Source organism: Sabethes cyaneus, chromosome 2 (assembly GCF_943734655.1).
Source record: "Sabethes cyaneus chromosome 2, idSabCyanKW18_F2, whole genome shotgun sequence".
In the NCBI taxonomy this organism is placed as follows: Eukaryota; Metazoa; Arthropoda; class Insecta; order Diptera; family Culicidae; genus Sabethes; species Sabethes cyaneus.
In genome coordinates, this window is record NC_071354.1 from 229,772,823 (window position 1) to 229,795,640 (window position 22,818).

The window sequence follows — 22,818 nt, forward strand, 5'->3', positions numbered from 1 at the left end:
TTGCTCATGTTCTGAAATGTGAAATCGATTTTTCAGAACTTCCAGCTATGATTAATGGCAATGTTATGCTTCGATCATTAAAATACCTAGGATTTCTTAGGGCAGCTTTTCTTATAGTCACAATTCGGACAACACGAACCAATTCAAGCGATGTGTAGTGATTTCAAATTATTTTGATTTTTTAATTTGGACGAATGTTTTTTAAGCGATGATCTATTTTAATGTAATGTTAATTTATTGCTTTGAAAATCATACTGCTGTAGTGGTCCTGGAATGTAAGTTCGGTATCCAATTGAACACCAAGATCCTTGACGACCGCGTTGAATTGAACACGTTCAATATTTTGGATGTTTATGGAATAACTTTATTGAATTGTAGGCTTGTTTCGACTGCTACTGATTACGGAGCACTTTGCAGCGCTCATGTCGATCAGCTTTTGTAATTCCATACAATGAGCAACTGAGCAAACTGCAAGGTAGATTTTGAGGTCATCAGCGTGCACGACTCTGCATCCTGGAGAAAAAAACTTGCAGGCATCATTGTAATACAGCGAGAATGGCAAGGATCCTACGTTGCTACCCTGAGGAACACCTGAGGTACCTCGGATGTCAAGACTCAGTGTACCCTAGTTTCACAGAAAAACACCGGTTTTTAAAGAAGAGTTTCAACCACCGGACGAAAGCAACTGAGGCACCGAGATGCTTTAATTTGGTTAGCAGTATGGTGTGGTCGACGCGACCGAACGCTGCTTCGAATACGGTTTACACCTTGGAAACTTGTACTCCACCTTTAATATATTGTAGACAAAACGAGGTGAACTCCACCAGAGTTGTGCTAATCGAGCGGTCAAGAAAACCCAATTTTAAACCTGCGCTAAGCAACCTAATGGGGGGCTCCGTAGCCGCAAGGTTACCAAGTCTGCTTTGACAAGCGAGTGGTCGTGGGTTCGAATCTTAGTAGAATCAAGCCATTCGATGTCAAGTGACTTTAGCATGGGTTTATTCTCAGGCCCCTCCATTTACCCTTCCTTCGTGCTGAATTCTATATTTACCCTCTGAAGCCTCTTGACAGTGCAAATGTCCCTCCTATAGTTAAGTGTACTGGTCAGAGGTACGAATGAGTCCTCGCCAGGGGCGGCTATAATATGGGATAGTGCTAGCAGCGAGGAATAAGTGGGTAAAGTAGATCAAGCTTTGAAGGAAGGGTAAACCCCAATACACGCAAGCACGCATACAATTTAAAATAAGCATATCGCTCACTCAAAAGCGATTATAGCAAAAAGAAATGCAGTGCAGGTCATACAGCAAACACCCGGGCGATATTACAATAGATCAACTATACTGGTCGCAGTAATGAGTCCACACATGGAAAAAAAGCAACCTAATCCGTTTTTGATGTCCTTTTTGAACACAGGAAAGATATAAGATCTTTTCCAGCACACAGGAAATATTTCCTGACGAAGCGATAGGTTAATAATAAGCTGTAGAGGTTTCGAAAGAGTTGTTGCTTAATCCTTCAGTATGATCGAACGTATTTCATTCGGCCCGGGAGACGCTGCTGACTTCAACTGCTTTGAGGTAACTTCAATTTCATTTTGCGTGAAACTAGTTATCTGTATATAGCGCTCGTTTGCAGGAACGAACTTCAGGGCTTCTTGCACGTAATGGGCAGAAGCACTATTTCTAGCGAACACACTAGAGAACTGCTGATCGAAAAGATTACAGATGCCTTCGGTATTGCGGTAGTGTCATTTGAGCTTTTCGTTAACGAATGACCAAAAACGTTTGGTATTTTGTTAAGGTCCTGCTGCTTTTGCGAAACTACGTAGGATGATTCCTCCTCAGAATAAAAAAAGAGAAGAGAAAAATTCACACTTTACTCAGTCGCGATTTATGTTGCTCCGTTTTGTTTGAACTTTTCTCTTTTTTACTGATCGCGATTGCCCAGCAACCTGCTCATTGTTCTTCTCATTGAGGAATAAACTGAGCAACAAAGTGTTAATACACTTTTTGGCTGCCCATGATATGGCACTAAAAAACTGTTTAGACTTCTCGCAGCGGCAACAGTGAAAAAAAATGTTGCAAATGACGATGGTGGATGACAGATATGGCAACAATGTAATTCCCGTGCCGTTGCTTGCTGCAGTACGAGCGCATAATGAGAATCTAAAGTGTGTTTATATTTCTCTTTATTTTTGGTCTGTTTCTCATTGCGTGGATGTATTTCTCATTTGTGGGAGCAGTTCTGCTCATTGTGTTGAATGAAAAAAGTTGCACTTTTTGCACAATGAGTGAGGAAATGGCAAGCTTGCTCTTGAGTCATTTCGAATCGCGCAGAGGGTTACGACAAGGGGATGAACTGTCCAGTATGTTATTCAATATCACTATTGAAGGTGTGATCCGGCGAGCGGGCATCGAAACGAGAGGAACGATCTTCAGTAAGAGTAGCCAACTCCTACCCTTCGCAGACGACCTCGACATCATTACTAGAAACCTTGGGTCAGCGGAGGCAATCTACGCTAGGCTAAAAACGGAGACTAGGAAGATAGGATTACAAATCAATGCGTCGAAAACCAAATATATGACAGGAAGAGGCTTCAGAGAAAGCAACGTGTGCCTGCCACGAGCAGTGACTATTGATGTGACAGTGACTATGGCGATGAACTGGAAGTGGTTGAGAATTCATATATTTGAGATCTCTGGTTACCGTCGACAATAATACGAGTAAGAAGATTTAACGCCGCATTTAAGCTGGAAATCAACCCTACTTTTCCCTCCGCAAGACGCTTCGATCAAGGAGCATACGCCGCCGCACAAAGTCTGATGATGTACAAAACGCTAATCAGTCCGGTTCTTCTTCTTCTTCAGCAGCATAGAGCCGGGGTGGCTCGTGCTGTTTCAAGCACTCGTCTCCATTCAACTCGGTCTTGGGCCACTCGTCGCCAATTTCCTAGTCGTCTCAGAAGTCGCAAATCGCTCTTGACCTGGTCGAGCCATCGTGCACGTTGGGCCCCCCTGTTCCTGGTGCCGGTGGGGTTGTTGAAGAGGACTATTTTCGTCGCACAGTCGTCCGGCATCCTTACGACGTGTCCGGCCCACCGTAGCCTGCTAACTTTCGCTAGATGTACGATGGGAGTCTCCCCAAGCAGTGCCTGTAGCTCGTGATTCATACGCCTCCGCCACTCTCCGCTTTCAGTTTGTACTCCGCCAAATATCGTCCGCAGCACTTTCCGCTCAAACAGTCCAAGAAAAGTCCGCTAGTCAGTTCGCTAGTCCTCTACGAACTTAAAACAGTAACTTTGCAGTAACAGTACGGAAGACATACGTGAGCCGTATTTGAACGAAACGTGATTCCGACTATTTTTGCTGGAGTACAAACGGAAAGCGGAGAGTGGCGAAGGCGTATGGATCACGAGCTACAGGCACTGATTGGAGAGATTCCCATCGTACACCTGGCGAAAGTTGGGAGACTACGATGGGCCAGCCACGTCGCAAGGATGCCGGGCGACTGTGCAGTGAAATCCGTTCTTTTCAAGAACCCCATCGGCATCAGGAATTCAGGGGTCCAACGTGCCAGATGGTTCGACCAGAATGAATTCGACCTGCGTGTGTCGAGACGCGCAATGAATTGGGACGAGTAGCCCAAGACCAATAACAATGGAGAGAAATTCTTCATATGGCAAGAGCAAGATATGATAATGGGGTCGCGGTTATTGCGGTAAACATTATATTCCATTCCAAACAACTGTGCTGAATGGAACCAGGGTCAGGGCAGCAGTGAGTAACTGATATGAAGTCATCGACTTTATTGTGGAGTCCTCTAACATTCTGACAGTATAAGTGGATGCAGTCAGATTTTGGAAGGGTGTCCTCCTTAGCTGTAGGAGAGTAGTAGTATTCCTGCACCGCAATGTCTGGACCAACGTGTCGCTGCAGTCATTCAAGCCACCCACTGCGCTAGAACAATGAAACAAATCAGGAGAAGAATAACTCGAGGCAGAAACACACCCACACAAAAAGCCAACACGACTGAAAAACGAAGGCTGTAGTAGCATAACTGTTGTTAGAGGGTCACTGGTTTCCATAGTACCAAAATCATTGCGTCCAAGTGAAGATCCAATACCATCCATGGAAGAATTGGTTGATTGCTAAATCGAGTAGTTGACTATTTGGGGATCATTCTTCAGGTGCTTCTGATAAACAGGGCAGTTGATGCTCCACCTTGCTAACCTCTTTGTGTAATAGTTTAGTAATGTTGTTACCAAATCACGAGAACAGCAAGGGCCCAAAAACACTGCCTCGAGGGTCTCCGGACTCCGGAGATATTACTAAACAAGCTGAACTAGGACAAGTCTATTTTTACAGCAAGTTTTCGGTTGCTTAAATAAGAGTTTAGTCATCGCAAAAGAAGCCTCAAGTTTGTCAAGTGAAAGCAAGTGAAAAGAAGTGAATACCAATAAATTTCTAGTCACGGACCTGCCTGGGAAAAAGCCTTGTTGGATAGTAGAAGAAAAGTAAAGCCTTGAGCATAAACGTCTCTCTAAGACTTGACCCTTCTTTATCGACAGACTTCACAGCCGGCTGTTAGAGTACAGGACAGTTACGGGGCTAATGCAACAATCCTACTGGCCGTATCTAGCAGCATCGCCTAGCCGAGATTCAAACATAAGACGACTGACTCGTTAGACCAGTATCGTACTTCGAAGCTAACTGTGGGCGGTTGTTGGATAGTAGAAATGTATTTTGTTATGTCGAACAATAGATGGACATACTTAATAGTACCATTACTTCAGCACGCCCTTGCTATAATGTCAGTCTATTTCAAATTCTCTTTGAGGGCTATTTGGATATTTTTTGAATAGTAAAATAAGAGTTTTTGCTTCATGATTTCTCACTTTGCCAAACACAGACGACGTATGCATAATTATACGTTAATCTTTTTTGTGCCTCGGGTGCAAGCACATATCAGAAATAAGTGAGCAGACAAATGAAACAAGTTTCCTTCAATAAGTCCATAAAGTTTCAGTCCCTAAATTCTGAAATCCTTCGACCCAAACCTGAATGATAATTTTTAGAAATTCCCGTACGTAACGTCGTTACTCGTTAGAACGAGTTTTAACATAACGAGGACTATCAAACATCTTCTGTGAAACAAAAATATTTGACAAAGCACAAAGCGCAAACATTATTCAATCCTTGATGAAGCTTTAAAGAAGTGAAGTCGTAACGTCAGAGGGAAAATCTGTTCTGATTTAATTAGATTGGCAGCCGGTAAAATTCAAATAAAGAATGCATCCGAATAAAAGCCACTGTGGTTTAGGTTGTTCAATGCACATTTATAGCATTATACTCAGAGAACAAACAAGTTAAAACTCAATCAATGCAACAATCTCTTCTGCGGCCAGAATTAAGTTTGGCAGAAAGTTGAACAATCTCCGCGTACCCTCAACCTGCACCATCCGCAAGACCCCATTAATTCATGCAATTTCCGTTTCGATATCTGCCTTCGTCAGCAGCCTTGTGGGAGCCTCACATCTCGCATACGAACAAAACTTCCAACCGAATTGTAGATAGGTATCCACATCCTCCTCTGGAGAATCAATCTCCCGAGATCTGCTGCGCCATTTGTATCGCACCACGGAGGGCTTCGAAATTGATTTAACCCAAATCGATATGATGCTGTGCTGTGGTGCGTGCCGTGCCTCCCCGCTGCTGACGCTGATGCTGATGCTGGATGGGGAACGCAGCATTCTGTGGTTTTCTCTGTGCATATCGAAACAAAGCAAAATCCTTGCATCAGCAGTCCGATTGAATGTAGGTACTGTTTCAACCGACAGCAACGCAGCATTCACAAACGGATGGGACGGGGGGACTAAGTGGTTCTGTTTTGGCAACGCTGTCCTTTGTTGCGGGTTATCTTCAATCTCTGCTCGCTCGCGGACGCAGATGATGATAGTAATGATGATGTTGCTGATAATGATGCTGATCTCGGTGATGTTTATCATAATGATGAGCAAATTGTTTGCCTCAATTTGGGCGCATGTATTCTGGCTGCTGCTTTGGTTGGTTCGACGAGATTGTAAAGCTCACCAATGGAGAATAGAGTGCGAGTGCGAGTGAGAGTAGAGCACATCAAGAGGCTCCCACGAGGACGCCCCAGCATCCTTGCTTTGCTTGTTAGTGAGGCCAACAGATACCGGAGATGACTCTGTCGCGCTCTCTCGGTTGAGTGAGCCGCTCTTCTTCGGTGCTTGCTAGAGGATGACGAGCCCTCGCGGAAGGATCTCTTGGAATTACTGCATTGCATTCTTTTTCGTAGTGCTCAGCTCACTAGCTGAAACATCCTTCGCAGCGAAAGGACGAACGCAGGCGGGACTCATCCCGATGCTTGCTTTATTTTCTTTTCCTTTGTAGACAAGTGGTAGTAGTAGTGGCAGAGGCTGCAAGAGGAGCAGCAGCAGTACAAGTTTATCTCGCGACTAATTGCTCCTTGCTGCTCCGGCGTTGTCAGATACAAATCTGCTGTCTTCGGAGGTGGCTGCTAGTGGTAGTGTTGTTAGAAAACTGATTATTTTTCACAAACTTTCTCCAGCAAATAACAAACTATGCATCGAGAAGTGCGCTGAAATGGTTCGGAATTGAAACGGAAATTACTGGATTTGCTGAAAGCTTCCTTTTGACAGTAGCTCGAGTGTACGTGGTTTGCACGAGGCAGCAGCAGCAGCAGGACCTCTATAGGCGTGTGTTCTGTTCTGTGTAGTGACTTTGTGAGTACAGTGAGTTTCGCCCTTATCACGGAAGACAGGGAAGGTGTGTAGTCAGATATATGCCCTATATTTTTGAGTTAGTATTCGTCGGAACAAACGAGTGCTCTTGTGGTGGATGATGACTTCAGCTACTGCTGTTGGTTATGCAATTTTGAAATTCCTACGAAAAAATCAATAATATCGGAATAAGGATAACATGCGAACTGTTGGTGCTCCGCAGGAGTCGAACGTGTCCAGCCGAGGGGGTGGTGGGTGGCTTTGAAATTTCGCAACGCAGCAAAATAGTAGTGTATGTTCAGCGCCCAGCCTCCGACGACGACGACGACGTATTTGAGTAGGGTGGGGAAAAGTAAATTCTCCGGACGTTCAAACGATGACGTTAGTAGCAGCAAAAATGAACTGCGATGCCTTGGAGCTGGTAGATGAAGGGATTAGTTGGTTGGGCTGCCAAGAGACTGCCGCCATCGCCAGAGGGCAGAGCTCAAAAAAAAAGATTGTATATAACTTTGCTTTGGCTAATCATGAAAAGATGTGAACGTGTCTCGTCTGAATGGTGTGTAGGAAAGATAAAAAGAGTTTCCGTTTTATTCCTGTTCCCTAGACGGAAAGGAGACGACGGACGGATTGAATGCAAAGTGGAAAACATGCGTCTCTATTTAATGTTCCAGTACGGCCAAGTGATGGACCATGAGAGGGATGCATGAACACGACGACGACGACGATGTGCCAGGAAATATAGTCACTCGAGGCTGCCAACCAACGAACGAACGAACGAACGAACGAACGTAGTAGCGAATGACGTCAGTGGAAGGTGTTGCGGATAATGATATTTTCTTTGAGAGAACCGTGGCATAATATTGTTAGTCATGCTGGCTCCTTAGGAGCGTTGAGCTTCCGTTTGCGGAATCTTCGGATCGGAGATGTACCGGTGTACTTCTGACCGACGTATATGATACTCATCACTTATTCATAGAAGGGTGATATTCAAGAGCGGAGAATCAAGTAGTTCTCGGTTATTATTCAGTTCGACTCTAGACACAAGGATAGCAGGCCCCAAGGATTGGAATGCAGCGCACCGAAACAGCAAATATCGTTGCTTTAAGAGCTGTGATTTGATTTCGCTTTTATGGGTGTTATTTTTGATGCACACCGAGATCAGACTTTCGATTTCAGGGCGTATAATGCCAGTTGCAGATAGCAGACTGAATAAAACACGTTGAGTTTAAATTTTTACTGAGATTGCCAGAAAAGTTTGGTTCTTTAGGAAAAGATCTTTTTCGTGTACCACTCAAAAATGATACGTGTCATGATTTCATGTTTTGCAAATATAAAACTGCTCCTTCTTCCAATTGTTTTTGACCCGATTTTTTTATCTCTACTTTATAAATTCGTGTTCTAGTTTTACCTGGTTGTTTTTGGGCTGATTCTAATTTTCTTTGTTCCACGGTGAATTTCACTGCTCCATGTGATTTGACAAATTACGCTCTCAGTCTATTTCTGCGGGATTATAAGGTTTTTTTTCTTAAAACATAATAATCCGCTATACTCGTTACAGTTTGCAAAGGCAAAGTATTGAAAGTAGAACAGCGCAATTACGGGGATTTTTTTTATTGTTAATTCCAACATTTGCTGCAGCGTACATTCGAATATGCAAACGAATAGTTTGCATCAGTTGCAACTTTGAGACTAATGAGACAAGGCCGAACTAATCGGCTTTGCGTTATGCTACGTTCGACGCATAAATTTTATACCAGTTGATGTGAGCATTGAACATGTTTAATTAATTAATGTACTAGAGAGCAATATACTGATGATTCATAAGCTTTATTTTACAATAGGAGGTAGTTTAGTTATGAACGTTAACTATGGTTTCGGTTTTTCTAATTAAATATATTTAGATTGTTGTCGTAATCGACTTTGAGAGTTGAAAACCGTTGTAGTACTTGTAGAAAGTCAGTTTTTCATTTTTGACGAATTAACATAATAGCAGACGACCACAAATTGTATTAACAAGTAATATTTTTCTAATAAAAAAGCCCTACGGGCTTAATTTAGCAGTTTACTAATTACCCGAGTGAAATTATTCAGTTTAACAAAAACTCGGGTTCCTCAAGGTAGTAATATGAGTTCTCTGCTTGCCATGTACCTTAATAACATCGACATTCCATATTAAATGAACACTGAAGTCGCTTTTAACGCGAAGGGTATGTTCCGCGTAAATTCTAAAAAAATCGTGAAAATTACAAAATTCACGTACAAACCTCATAAATTTTAAAATTCGCATACCATACATCTAAAAACTTGCTTTAAAATACGTAAATTCCAAAATTCGCGATAAAAATGATTCCGTGAGCTTCGTAATTTGCTTAAAAACCCGCGTAAATTTTGGAAATCACGTTCAAAAAATGCGTATTTCTGAAAATCGCCAAAAAAAACCGTGTCACGTGTGAATTCCAAATTTGCCACACAAAAAAAAACCACTGGAATTGCAACATTTGCAGTAAAAAACACGTAAATTACAAAACTCGCGTAAAAATTGCATAAATTCCTAATTGTCTGAAAAACAACGCATAAATTCCGGAAAACGCGTGAAAAAAAATCACGTAGATTCGAAAAAGGCGTTTAAGGTGCGTAAATTCTAAAATTCGCAATCAAAAACCCGCGTAAATTTCTCAGTTCGGGAAGAAAAAACTGGACATTTCGAAATTCGAGATAAAAACCATGTGAATTCCAAATTTGCCACACAAAAAACCGCGTAGAGAGACGTGTAAATTCCAAAATTCGCTATAAAAAAAAGTTCCCGTGAAAAAGACCTCTCGAATTACTGTAAAAAATTGCGTGAACTCCGGAAATCACGTAGGAAAAACGCACAAATTCGCGATAAAAAACCGCGCAATTCCAGAAACCGCGTGAAACAAACCGCGAAAATTCCGAAGATCGCGTAGAACTTATTGAATTGATTGAATTATTGATTGAAAAACTATGCAAATTCAAAATAGGCGAAAATCCCGAAAATCACGTTAAAACCCCCGCAATCCAAGCAGTAACTTAGGTTTTATTGCGTTCCTCAAGTGGTTTTTACCAACAATATCATAAAACCGCTAATAAAACTATTAGCTCCATTAAAACCGTCTGATTGACCGCTATAAACCTTCCTTCCGACCGAGAGACCCACTCATCAAAAGGTTTTTATAATGTCTTAAAGATAGTCAGGCCAAAAGGTCATATAAGCTTATTACGCTCTGCTGAAAGCAGCAATGAAACCGATTATGCTTTTCGCTGCTTGACGGCAACCATCTTAATCTAATGAAGTTTTATTGTTTGCTTTGTTCGATAAAGCTAAAAAGCATAAACCTTGCTGTATAAAAAGCCAAATCATCCAGACAGCTTTCCTGACAGTTCATCCTGATCGAAGTGATTTACAGCGATCCAAACAAAAAATTTCCGAAAGAATGAATTATGGATTTTCAGTAGTTTCTGTATTTGTGCAGCATATGCGCATTAAATTTTATCGTACATATTAGAATGATTAGTGACTAAAACTAACGCACCATCGTAATTATGCAATTTTTGAAAACCAGTTATGTGAACAAAATAAATATATTTGATTAGTCAATGCTCGCCCAGCTAGCTCCGAGGTACGATGCTGGCCCAACAAGCCAGTCGTCGTATGTTCGAATCTGGGCTGGACGGTGTCGCTACAGAGTTGATAGGATCTTTGTACTAGCCAAGTAGTTTTCCTATACTCTAATAACCGGCTGCAGAGTCTGTCGATAAGGAAGAGTCAAGTTCTGAAGGACGTTTATACCCATGGCTTTGCTTTTTGATAAGTCAATCTTAGTGTCTAACGGGTGACAACTAAAATTTTGGAATTTTTTTCTCAAGCTGTCAAAAAAAGACAAAGATACATGAAGATGATATGATCTATCGAAATTAAAGATACATTATCCATTGTTGAAAAAAAATTAGCGTACATTTGAAAACGGTCCGTAATCGGCTGTTCGGCGAACAGCTTTCGTTTGACGTCAAAACAGGAGCGTCGTACGGCCGTCATGTCAACTTTGCGAATGCATCTCTTGATTCTACCAACCAACTGTTTGCAATTCGTGGCTCTCCAGTTTGTTTTTGTACACCAAGGAACTCAAAATCCCGAAGAAATCTTCGATTGGGCGCACTGGGAGAGACTTTTCGGGTCGTGGTTTTTAGGTAAAAATGGGATCGAATGGGTATTCAGGAACGATTGTGTTTTTTTGGCGTAATGCGATGATGCTCTATCCGGGCAAAACACGTATATCTGCATGATGTTTTTGTAGAAAGGGGATCAAAATTTTCCTCAAACATTCATCTGGTGCATCGTAATTGATAACCAAACCAGAGGGCTTGTTGTTGAAGAAACGAGAAAGAGAACAATGTCCTTCTACGTCTATAATTTGGCTAATCTTCCACTACCTTGCATGCGAATGTTTGTTGGGCATCTTAGGATATGGTAAACAGTCGAAGCCGCAACATATTCGCTTTTTAAATGTTGTACCGTATACTTTGTGCTGATATTTTTGTGGCAGTTCGTACAAGCTTGAAGACTGAAGCAATACAATTTTTAAGGAAATAAATTTTTCTTCATGAAATGTAGTGCTTCTTTCCAACTTGAAAAAACGGTTATTATTGGCAATGTCTATTTCTCTGCTAACATCTGTCTCCTTGCAGTTATGAAAAACAATATAATCTCGAATCTTTGTTTTACGTAATTGCTGACTGATTGCTGATTGCTGAAAGCATCCTGGAAAATGATGATTTCTTGAATCAATCAAGGGGAAGGAAGAAAGTGTGGACCTCCCGTACCAAACGCTTCCCATATATTTAATGATTTATTTACAGTCGCGGGAAGTATCTTTTGCTAATAAAGGTTTAAGTGATACTTCGGACCCTCGGGGATGAACTACTGGTATTTAGAAGCCAGGCTGCATTTGGTCAATGATATAGCGCCTTATTTCGCTCTCTGAAAAAATTTGTTTGAAAAAATATAACACTTGAAAATAATGTCGTGTGGTTCAATGGTTGCCTAAAACTACGGTTGTAAGATTAGGAACAGAAAATCACACGACCCCGCACCTCCTAGCTTCAGCTTGGCTACTCAATTATACAAATTGAAGTATTTCCAGGTATGACCACGTGGAGGCGCTAGGTAGGGGCTTGGGATGGCTAAAGCTATGTTGGGCACTTTTTTCTAGTTGCCTTCCCCATTGCATACCCTAATTGAACGTTTTACTTTTCAGGAGTTAAGAAGATCTAAACAAATTGAATTCAACGAACTGTAACCTTCGTTAGAATTGCATCGTTGCGTGGTGCACCACCAGAATGTTAGAGGACTCCTTATTAAGCCATTTGTCAGACTATTATTTCATATTAGGCTTCGAACGTCTAGTGTGACATTTTGTTTTATTATTTTACAGATGGTGATTTGATAATGTCAGTCAACCAAAACTGAGTCTTCTTTTTGTCATCTATAGGATGTATTTAGAATTAGTGATAATAGCGACAAAAGACCATAGATCACTACAATCTATTAGATATATCGTGGACGTGTAGGGAAACCACGAAAATATGAACGCTGATATTCCATAACATTCCATTCTTCAATGTAAAACTAAACAATTAGCCATTTTTGATGTAGAACAACGTCTTATTGCAAGGTTAACACCCTAATGTAACTTCTGGTTAATGCCACGAAAATTTGAATGATATTAAATGCCAATTTTGAATGAATTTTACTAGTTTACACATCAATCGATGACCATACCATATCGATCAGTATTAAAACTTGAGCTTTTCTTCATTTATATATTTTGGATTCATATCTATCCCAAAAACTAGAATCAACTTCCGACTGCTCCAGTACCAGACTGGTAAAACGAGAACGGAAATCCGCTGTGTAACAGTCGATATATTTCTACTATTTGTACTTGTAAAAAAAATAAAAATGGACATAAGAATGGAATTGCTTCTAATGTCCTGCAAAATGAAAGTAGGATAAAAAAGATTTTCTACACTCATGCATGCACTTTGCGTGGGTTTTGCCAAAAGAAGGTTTTCAAATAAAACTGGTTTAAAAGTTTTTAGGCGTTTCTCGCTTACGATCATCGTCAAACAATGGTCGGCTGAATCTTCCGGAAAAATTCAAATTCCCGGATCTGCTGCTGGGAAGTGGGAAAACAGTGGCAACTTTTTCCATCGCTCATGTGTCCGTTTGTTCCGGTTTTCCACTACACGTGCTTCCTGCCGCAGAGCGGTTTTACGAACGCGGTTGGCGTCACGTTGCTGTATGAATACTAGGTAGTCGAATTAATGTTTGTCCCCTTTTGAAACAAAGTTTTTCCGAAAGAGAAAAAGTTTTGTCTCCATGGTTAGTGAATTGTAATAATGGCAAGTTTTCTGTTGTCCTTGTTGTGCCAAAACAAGTATGTGTGTGTGTCCCACATAGTCTTCCTAACTGAAAGTTGTCTCCACCGTGGTAAAACATCTGTTGTTTGTTGATCCATTTTTTCATTGTTTAATTCATTGTTACTCTGATTCAATGTTGGTCTAATTCATTTTGTTTGACACAAGATTCAATAAACACCGAGGTTTAGTTTTCTGGATGCCTTGGTTGCAGAGTTAGATATTATCATTATTACTCCAACAAGTAAACTTTTTCTTTTTCATGATTCTAAAGTAAGTTAAACTTATTTTGTCGTTTATACGATCACCTTTTTTACAATTTATGACTTTACTGTAACAACTAAGACAGTTCTCTGAGGCTCATTGGTCATCGCTCTTTATGTATAACATTCATGATTCGGTTATTAAGGTATTTTAATTGCCGTGTGTTGAAAGCGTATTTAAGGATGAGAAAAAATGAAGCCCAAAGCCATACAAAAACCGGACATGAAATTTTTAAAAGTTCGGATTCCGCTTTACCAGAGAAAAAACATGCGGGTTGAAGTTTACCAAAAAAATAAATTCGGATTCGTATGTATTTGGCTAATCTCTACAAATGTGACAAATGTGACTTCACTGCCCAAATCGGTAATAGAAAATCGTCGATCACCGATCGGTCAATTGATTGTCACACGCGCGTCGGTCTAATAGGGTTGTCGTGTTTTTTCGTTCTTCTCGTTATTTCTGGATGGTATTCAGATACCCACTATTTCTAAAATTTGCCATCCATTGCCTGAAACCATTCAAAGAACTGAACATGAAATGGTTTAGAGTTAGCGTAGGAGACGACTCGCCATCGTTGGAAGTATGCGATAGATTCTGTTTATGCGCTGCAGATGAACCGCTCCCAATTACCACCCATATGTGGCGATGACGACGGATTGAAGATGCAGCCAATTTCTGCGCTCTGTCGATGGCCTGTCGTATCTCAGAGTAACGCACCGCTTTATTTAGCCTCTTCAACTCGTTGCAGGGTCGTTGAACCATCCTAGAATCGTGAGCCAAGATCTGGATAGGTTTCCCACTTGGTTTCATCATCTGCCACATTTTGTCTCTTGGGAACTCAGAACCATTCCTTGGTTTTAGTAATGTCCAAAACTTCGCTGACAAGCTGTGTGTAGCTCACAAATTGGGTGACTTTGATCTACCGAGTACATCGCAGAAGTTAGTTTAACGGATATGTCGCTAGCTGGACTAGTCATTCAAGACTTGGTAGGGAGTGAAACTTTGAAGGTGCCACACTTTATTGAGGATTCTGTATACGAATCTATCGGTGGCAGGGCACCACCACATGTCCAATAATTTTTCTGTAGCTCGAGCTCCGGTAAACAAATTGAAGTTCTTTTCTAGATCCACTTTGTTGTAGAGCTGCGCGGACTTCTGGACTGTTCCTCGCTCAATTGCGCATTTCAACACTGCCCGTAGTGTGTATTCTTGGGATTTCCTGAGCTAACTGGACGGCATGCACTGATGACTCAAATCCGCATTGCAATTTTTCATATAGTATGGTATAAGTGAGAAAGCAGCTTGCGCCAATTGTCATCATGTTGATAACGTAGATTTGTAGGTCTTTCCACAAAAACAGGCATTGTTGGTGCTACGGGTCCATGAGAAGCTGGTGGAACAACTCTTTGGAGTTTGGCATAAAACGAGCGAAGTTGATTAGGTCCCTTGATGAGTGTACTCGTCAGAGATTGCCGACACGCCAAATGGCGTTGCTGCAGCATCCCACACCAGTCTGACTTATTTAGGTTTATCTATGGAAAAACAGGCAGGTACCGAATACATATATAAGCCATTTGGAATTCCGCATCTGTCAAATTCCGAGCGTAACCAAGTGGAAAGTTAGTCAGAAATTTCCTCCTGCTGGGTCTTAGCCAGCTCAGAATTTAATTGTATCCGCCTTTCGAGGTAGTGGAACCGTAGTAGATCCATATCTTTGTTGCTTGGAAGGTAAATGTTGTCTTAGCGCCACCATGAAACTGGTTTCTTAACAGTTTCCCTCAAGTATGGTACGAGGTTGTAGAAGCGAAAGAGTTCTATGGTACGAGGTGGATAGTAGAGCATTGTTTGCATTCGAAAATCCAAGGATGAAAATCCACAGATACTATAGAAAAATGAAGAGAGGAATGTAGAAAAACACCTGTACGGTGTCACTATAGATCAAAATACCGGTTACAGTATTGTTAGAATCGAAACTATTCAGTACAGCGCAGTTCACTAGCACAGTTGTTACAATTCAGTTGTGGTAACCGATTTACGACTAATTTTAGTGATAAATAAGTTTCTGCAACCATGAGTGCGACAAATGTACTGCTTGGGTTATGTATTGTTCAAGCTTATCATGATGTCATAAGATTTCATACAGCTAAAACGAAATATTTCAAGCAATAGAAACCCTTTTGTAAATAACAATTCAAAAAGAAGCGCTTAGTGTTCGCAGTATAGCTACAAAGCAGGAAAAGTTTTTTTTTAATAATTCAAAGTAAGAAAAACTGTGTAATGTATAAAAAACAATCAATTATGATAAAACAAACATCCCCTTCCGGTTCCAGCTGTACCAACTACTATCCTTCATGGCCATAATATGTACACTCCCCAAAATAGAACAAAAGACGTAAATGATATGTAAGCAATGAAAAAGAATGTAAGCAACTTAAAACACTAACATTATAAAATGTGTTTTACCACAGTACCCCTTGAAAAAGACACCAACAAAGTGTCGAAACGTCGAGAAAAGATCAACTCTATGTCTTGATATTTTCTGAAGACTGCCCATGCCAATATTTCAATAGTCTTTTCTTACTTTTTCAATACTGATAACTGGTTCGCCCTAAATAGTCAGGTTTTTTGCCATCTGTCTGTCGTTTTTTGTCGTTTTTTCATGGTCGTTTTGTCATCTTTACATCACGTTTTCGTCGTCTGTTTGCCATTTTCAGTTTTGCTCAACTATGTGACTTTATTTTTGCATATTTCGCCACTTTTGTCAACGGCTTTTTACCGTTGTTGTCGTCTTTTTTGTTACTGTTTTGACAACTTCATTTTGGCATCGTCATTTTGTCGATCTATTTTTGTTTTTTGTCATATTTTTATCGTTTTTTGCTGTTTTTTCATCACCTTTTTGGCACCTTTTCTCGCCATCCTGTTTGACAACCAAAACTGACATAAAAGACAAACATTAAGATTGTTGCAGGGTCCTTTTGAACACTCAAGGTCATTCTGGCACATAGAAAAAGGTAACCAAAATGTTGTTTTTTACTGTTGTTACATCGTCCTCTTTGATGCTTTTTCAATCATTTTTTATCCTATTTTTTCATTTTTGTTTATCGCTGTTTTGGCGTCTTTGTTTCGTCATTTTGGGGGATTTTTATTCCATACTAGCTGAGTGCCCGATCTTACTCGGGGAGCCTTTATCTCACAGCCACTTGTACATCGGTTATTGTTTCAGACGTTTCTCCCCATTTGTCAGCTCCCCCTCTTTTGTCTACCCGGCCACCTGCACACCTGTTTTCTTTAAGCCCTATAAAGAAAGAAAAAAAAGCCATTTTTCATATTTGCACCTTCCGCTTTTAACAATGGCTACCCCACCCATAGGAAATGAATAGTTTTGTTATTGTACTTTTCTAGACACAGCTTTTCATTTATTTATTAGTTTAGTATTACATGCTGTCCTAATAAAAAAAAGTAGAAGGTGCAACAGTGTTTCTTCCATGGATACAACAAACCTGTCATTCCTTTCTTCTCACTTCAAGACAAAACTTGTTTGTAAACAAGGTTTTTAGTGTCACCATCAGGAGCATGAATGCACAAATTATTGGCTGAGCTCACTCTGCAGCATGCCACATAAAGTTTACCAAGGGAAAAATATGGTGTTCTCAGATGAACTCCACGCTGTTTGAATGATTGCCCCTGGGACTCAAACAGAGTCGGCCAACAACAGTTAGCACTAATGATCGAACACTTTTTATACAGGTCACTTTGATTCGGTGCATAATTACACTTGACAAATCTACAGCTGCCAGCATTGTAGTTTAGTGTTTTGATTTAGTGTCGTATTTTGATTTTTTCTGTCGTACGGATAAATTGTTACAGTCATGTTGGCGCTACTCCCCCCTTCTCGTCAGCAACCTCCGGTCATCAGCTCCTCCTTTTGTCCTGCGCTTATGGGAGAACCGTCTAAACATTTCGGTCCCCCTGTTGTCAACCCCTTCAGTGCTGATTCTCTTATGTCAAGGAACATGTGTGCCAAGTTTGATGAAGAACGGTCAAGCCGTTTCGGAGTTAAGGCCCCCCCTGTTATGAATCCCCCCCCCCTCCTCTTTTATCAACCCCCCAGTGCTGATAGTATTATATCAAGGAACATGTGTGCCAAGTTTGATGGAGACCGGTCAAGGCGTTCTGGAGTTATGGTGGAACATACAAACATACAAACATACTCACGCTCACTTTTATATATATAGATTCTTCATTTTTCTGCTATTTTTTGCATGTTTTGTCGTGTTTTCGACGCTTTTTAAACTACTTTGTGGTTTTTGTTTGTTGCTGCTTTGGTGTCATGTCCTCTGTTCGTTCGTCGTTTTTAACATTCTTTTTCGACATTTTTGTTTGATTTTTTCGGCGGCTTTTGGGCATTTGCAGCTATTTTTGTTACTATTTTGTGGATTTTTCTACGATTGTCATCTTTTCGCTGTTTTTGTTGTCTTTTCGTCTATTTTTGCAATTTTCTCATCATCTTGTTTGACGTCAGGCAGGGCTTGTTCGTTCACTTTGACTCAATGTTGATTCATTTGACAGTACCGTCTCAGTACTGTTTTGAAACTTGACAAAGTTACATATGGGACATTTGTAGGAGCAGTTATTAACTACAATTTTGCTGAATGAAGTTTTACTGCATCTTTTGTATTTACGGTGCTACAATGTTAGTATCTTATTAGTGACTAAATGAATGCTCACTTAGTTACTAATGACGTAGCATTGTAGCATTGTAGTATCGTAACTACAACAGATACAGCAAAACTTTATTCAACAAAATTGTAAATGATAACTGGTTCTGCAAATGTTCCATATACAACTTTGTCAAGTTTTGCTCGGCTGAGACGGTACTATCAAATGAATCAAAATTGAGTCAAAGTGAACGAACAAGCCCTGGCGTCAGGACAATAAGAAGCTGTCTTTTTACAGTCTTTTTGTCGTTGTTTGGTCCTTTCTTTGTCATATTTTTATCGTCGCTTCGTCGGCTTTTTTACATCTATTTATAGTCATTTCGTCGTTATTGTTCTTTTTGCATCTTTTGTTTGTGCTCTGGCATTTTTACGGCGTCTTTCGTCGTATTTTTTGCCGTCTTTTGTCATTTTTGACGTAGGACTACGTCTTACGGCAAGTTTTGAGATAGGGTGTCATTCCAAAAAATCGAAAAATGCAAGCGTCACGAAAAATGAAAGGTTTTGAGCGCTAATAGCTCAGCGGTTTTCCGATCGATTTTCAATATTCTTACACCAATCGATCGGAAAATCTTCTAAGAATTGACCCAAATGAAGAAAAGTATGGATTCTTGATGTTGAACTATTGAAAAATTGAAAATAATAAACCTATGTTTTACCAGAATTCTCGCTTCGTGATTGGTTGGAAGATTCTTTACGATGATCTAAACCTATACCAATTTGATATCTGTGCTTGGGAAGTAAGCCAAAACAAGTGACAAAGTTTCCTCATTTCAACAAGATTTCTTACCACCGCGGTTCAACCTAGACCATTTTGATGTCCTTGCTTGGGAAGTACGCCAGAGAGAGTGACAAAGCCCCCTCGTACCAACAGATTTCTTACGAACGCGATTAAACCTAGTCCAATCTGATGTCTGTGATAGGGAAGTGTGCCACAAAAAAGGACACTAGTTCGTTGTCCCAATAGATCGCAAATTCTTTACTGCGTGACGATTAAACCTCGGCGAATTTGATGTCTGTGTTGGAAAAATGTGCTACAGCTGTAGTGTTCGGTTATAATACGGCTCTGTATGAATACGCATGCTTGCCGTTTCATTAGAAGTGTAGTGAAAAGAAGTGCTGTTGATAAAATAGCATTGAATTGGTAAAATTCCTTCAACGTGGGAAACCATGGATAATAAAAACAATCTTTAATTTCAGTAAAGTAGCAGAAAAGTAATAGTTTGTGTTCTTGATTTTGTTAAATTGTTTTCAAATGCACAATCTTTTGAGAATTGAACGTATGCAATGTTACTACTTTGATAAATGTTACATACAACGCATGTAGCATGTATATATGTTGCATATAGCATGTATACAAGAAGAATCGAATGATTACAAGCTTGAATACATGCCACTATCACTACAAAGAGACTTACGTAGTCCTGCGTTACCTATATATGCGATCGTGTCTTATACACAACCCCTCTGATTTTTTTTGCCGCCTTTTCGTCTTTTTTCGTCATCCTATTGTTGTCTTTTCGATATCTTTTGGTCGTCTCTTTGTTGTTTTCTCTTCGTATAGGTCGTCTTTCTGTCATCTCTCTGCCATAATTCAGTCGTCTTTTCATGGTCTTTTTGCCATCATTTCAACGTATTTTCGTAGTCTGTTCATCGTTTTTCATAGCTTGCTTGTGGTGTTTTTTGTCGCTTTTTCATCGGATTTTGCTATTTTTATTGTCTTTTTTGTTTCGACGCCTTTCGCAGAAAAACTATAGGAAACTTTCATTATTATTCACTTCTGTGAGCGTACGCGTGAGTTTTGTAACTGAAAGAAATATACAACCATTTCCGAGAAGGTTATGAAAAGCCATAGATATGAGCACTTGATTCGTAGGTCTGCAGAAAATTCCTAAATCCGTATATCTGACATCACTGGTCCTATTCACTTCCTTATGCCTGGACTACAACTGACACCTGCCGTGTCGAAATAAGAATGTTGCGCTATGTTTGTTTGATTTGCTCTCGTGCCAGTCGTATGTTCGAATCTCAGCCGGGCAGTGGTGCGAAGAACTTTTAGAATTTCATTTTACGCAAGGCTGACTTAAAGCAAAACATACGATGTAAATTGACAATTGAAAGTATATACTGCAAATTGAGTCGAAGTAAATGAAAGTAACGAAAAATTAAAGCTATATTCACCCGAACGCATTACAATGCGCAAAACTGTTCTGCTGGATGATGCAAATGTACTGTAATACTTTAGCAATAATATAAATGTGCTTGAATACTGCATTATATCATACATTTGAGAAGTCATTCAATGTAATTTGTACGCCGTAAATGAATAAATACTCTCTTTTATCACTCGCTTTATGCATGTGTCTGGAAAGATTTACAAGCAATTCATTCTATTTATAACGACTTCATTCATCAAAAAAACATGTGAGAACGATACGATTAAACATATTAAGTTTTGCACCAGCATTCAAACCGATTCCCATTTTGTTGAAAACAATCCGTAAGAGACTACTTAACGACAATGTCGGTATTATAGGCAAAACGCAATCATTAAAAACTTTTTCCTACTCCGCCCGAAGCTCTAATCTATCTCCATTCGCATCCACGGCATAAACGGTTGGTTGGTTGGTTGGTTGGCAGTTGCCACGAGGACGTCGAACTTCGTTTAAGCTCCAGCCGCGCACGTGTTTGTATGTGTGTCTGTATGTATGTGTGTGTGACGAGAAGAGACTCACTGTGAGCAAAACAATTTACCATATTTTTCTCGCATGACGTACGTCCCTTCAGAGCAGAGGTGACATAGATTCAAAAGGAAGTGCCTGAAACGATTTTTTACGCTATCCCTCCCCTGCCGGTTATCCGTGTGTATTTTTGCGCTCTGAATAGAGCTGTCCCAGCCTCCCATCCCCCACGGGGGCGACCGGCAGGAGGCAGGGATCCACCCGACTATTATGAAATGTTTCCTGTATTTTATATTTTTCTCTAACAGCGTTTCTCCTGTGTTTGGTTTTAATTGCAGAAATCAAATAACCGCAACAGTCAGTCTCTGTCGACTTCGTTTGGCGCGGCAGGCTCCAGTCCAAATAATGATATCTACATCGACGATGAAGGCCTCGAGGGTTCCGGAAGCAGAGGAGAGGTAAGTCCTGACTGACGGCAGCAGGAGAAAGGGGAGGTCCACCGGCCGTCCCGTTTTCTATGCCGGGAAAAGTTAATTCAATTTGCGCCGCGCTTTTTTTCTATTCAATTTTTTTTCCGGCACTCCCTCTGCCGCTTAAGACTCCCTGTACTCTGTACTATTTTGTTAGCTTGTCTTGATAAAACCTTGTAGCAGCCAATTTTTCACGTCAATTTTAGAACTTTCCTTTGGAAACGAGTTTCATGCATAATTTAGTGCGCTCCTGGTGCTCACTTGACTGTGGGGTTCCTTGTGTTTCACAGTCGGCAGCGTCAGAGAGCGCTGCGCTAGACTGCTGCACAGACTGCACTGCTGTTGGCAGCAAATGCGACCTAGATTGGCAGGATTCACGTCGAAACGAGTGGTACTTTGGTTCCTGTTCTGCTCTGGCAGTGCCAGTGGTGAAATGCAACTTATTCCAGCCTCGGGACAGCTGCACAGCGCTGAACCGAGCAATTTTAATCAAAATAAGTTGTATATTTTATGCTTCGTGTTTTGATTCCGGTGATTCACAAATGCAGCTCTGAGGATTAAAATATGTTCTTATAAAAGTTATTTCCTCATTGAATATTTACCGAATCATTCGGCGAACTTGTTACAGTGTGCACTGTGCTGTACTATCATACCCGAAACAGCTTTTACCCCATCTTAGGGGAGGATGTGTACATCGGGCGAGTCAAAAATTATACGCTGCAGCGGCATTGCAAATAACCTCTGACGGGAGAAGAGATAGAGAGACACACACAGAAACATATACTTAGAGCCTGAGGAGTAGAACCATAAGTGATTCCCAGGAGGAAACCGAAGCTCATATAATGCTAAAGGGTGTCTTCCTGTCCTTTCCCGACAAGGAACTACTTTAGGGCTAAAATGTACCGATCCACAAAAGCTCTTCTGCAAATAAAATTGCAGTAAAAGTGGCACTTTTCGACGAAGCTGCGAAGCTCGCTCCAGTAACCCCGTTTGTTGTTCGTATCGGGCAGGACCCCCCGGGGGAGCAGTATAATACCCCGGCATCATCGCTCTGTTATTCTCAAGAAGATGCTCAAATCCATAATAGGCGCGGCGGTAATAAACAATGAACGTGATTCATAAATTCGTTCACGCTCGCTAGAGCAGTCGTTGGGCGCGCGGATACGCTTGGGAAAAAATGAACGATGCGACGTTATGAAGGATGTCCTTTTGTTTGTCTCGGTGAATAATACAACATTGACGAACGCTTTCCGTGATATATTGATGTGTCAATATACTCTTTTATTGTGCACCAAGCTTAAGCGATGTCAGGTATGAAATCATTCCTTTGTGTCTGGAAAATCTCACGATTCACCTGTTTTAATGTCGAAACATATAAAATCTGGTGTGTTTCCTAGAAATAGAGTCACACAGGAATATTGCATCTTACCCCGAGGGCATTACTTACTTTAAAAGTTTCCCGTTCTTTTGACTACAGCGCCTAGCGA

General features: G+C 40.7%; 1 protein-coding gene across 1 annotated transcript in view; it reads left to right on the forward strand.

The window, feature by feature from the left end:
* Positions 1 to 22,818, forward strand: part of LOC128734668 (syndecan) — a 79,556-nt gene that overhangs the window by 22,409 nt on the left and 34,329 nt on the right. The window contains exon 2 of the mRNA XM_053828964.1: positions 21,200 to 21,319. Within this exon, the coding sequence (XP_053684939.1) occupies positions 21,200 to 21,319 (120 nt within the window). The remainder of the gene's footprint in view (positions 1 to 21,199; positions 21,320 to 22,818) is intronic.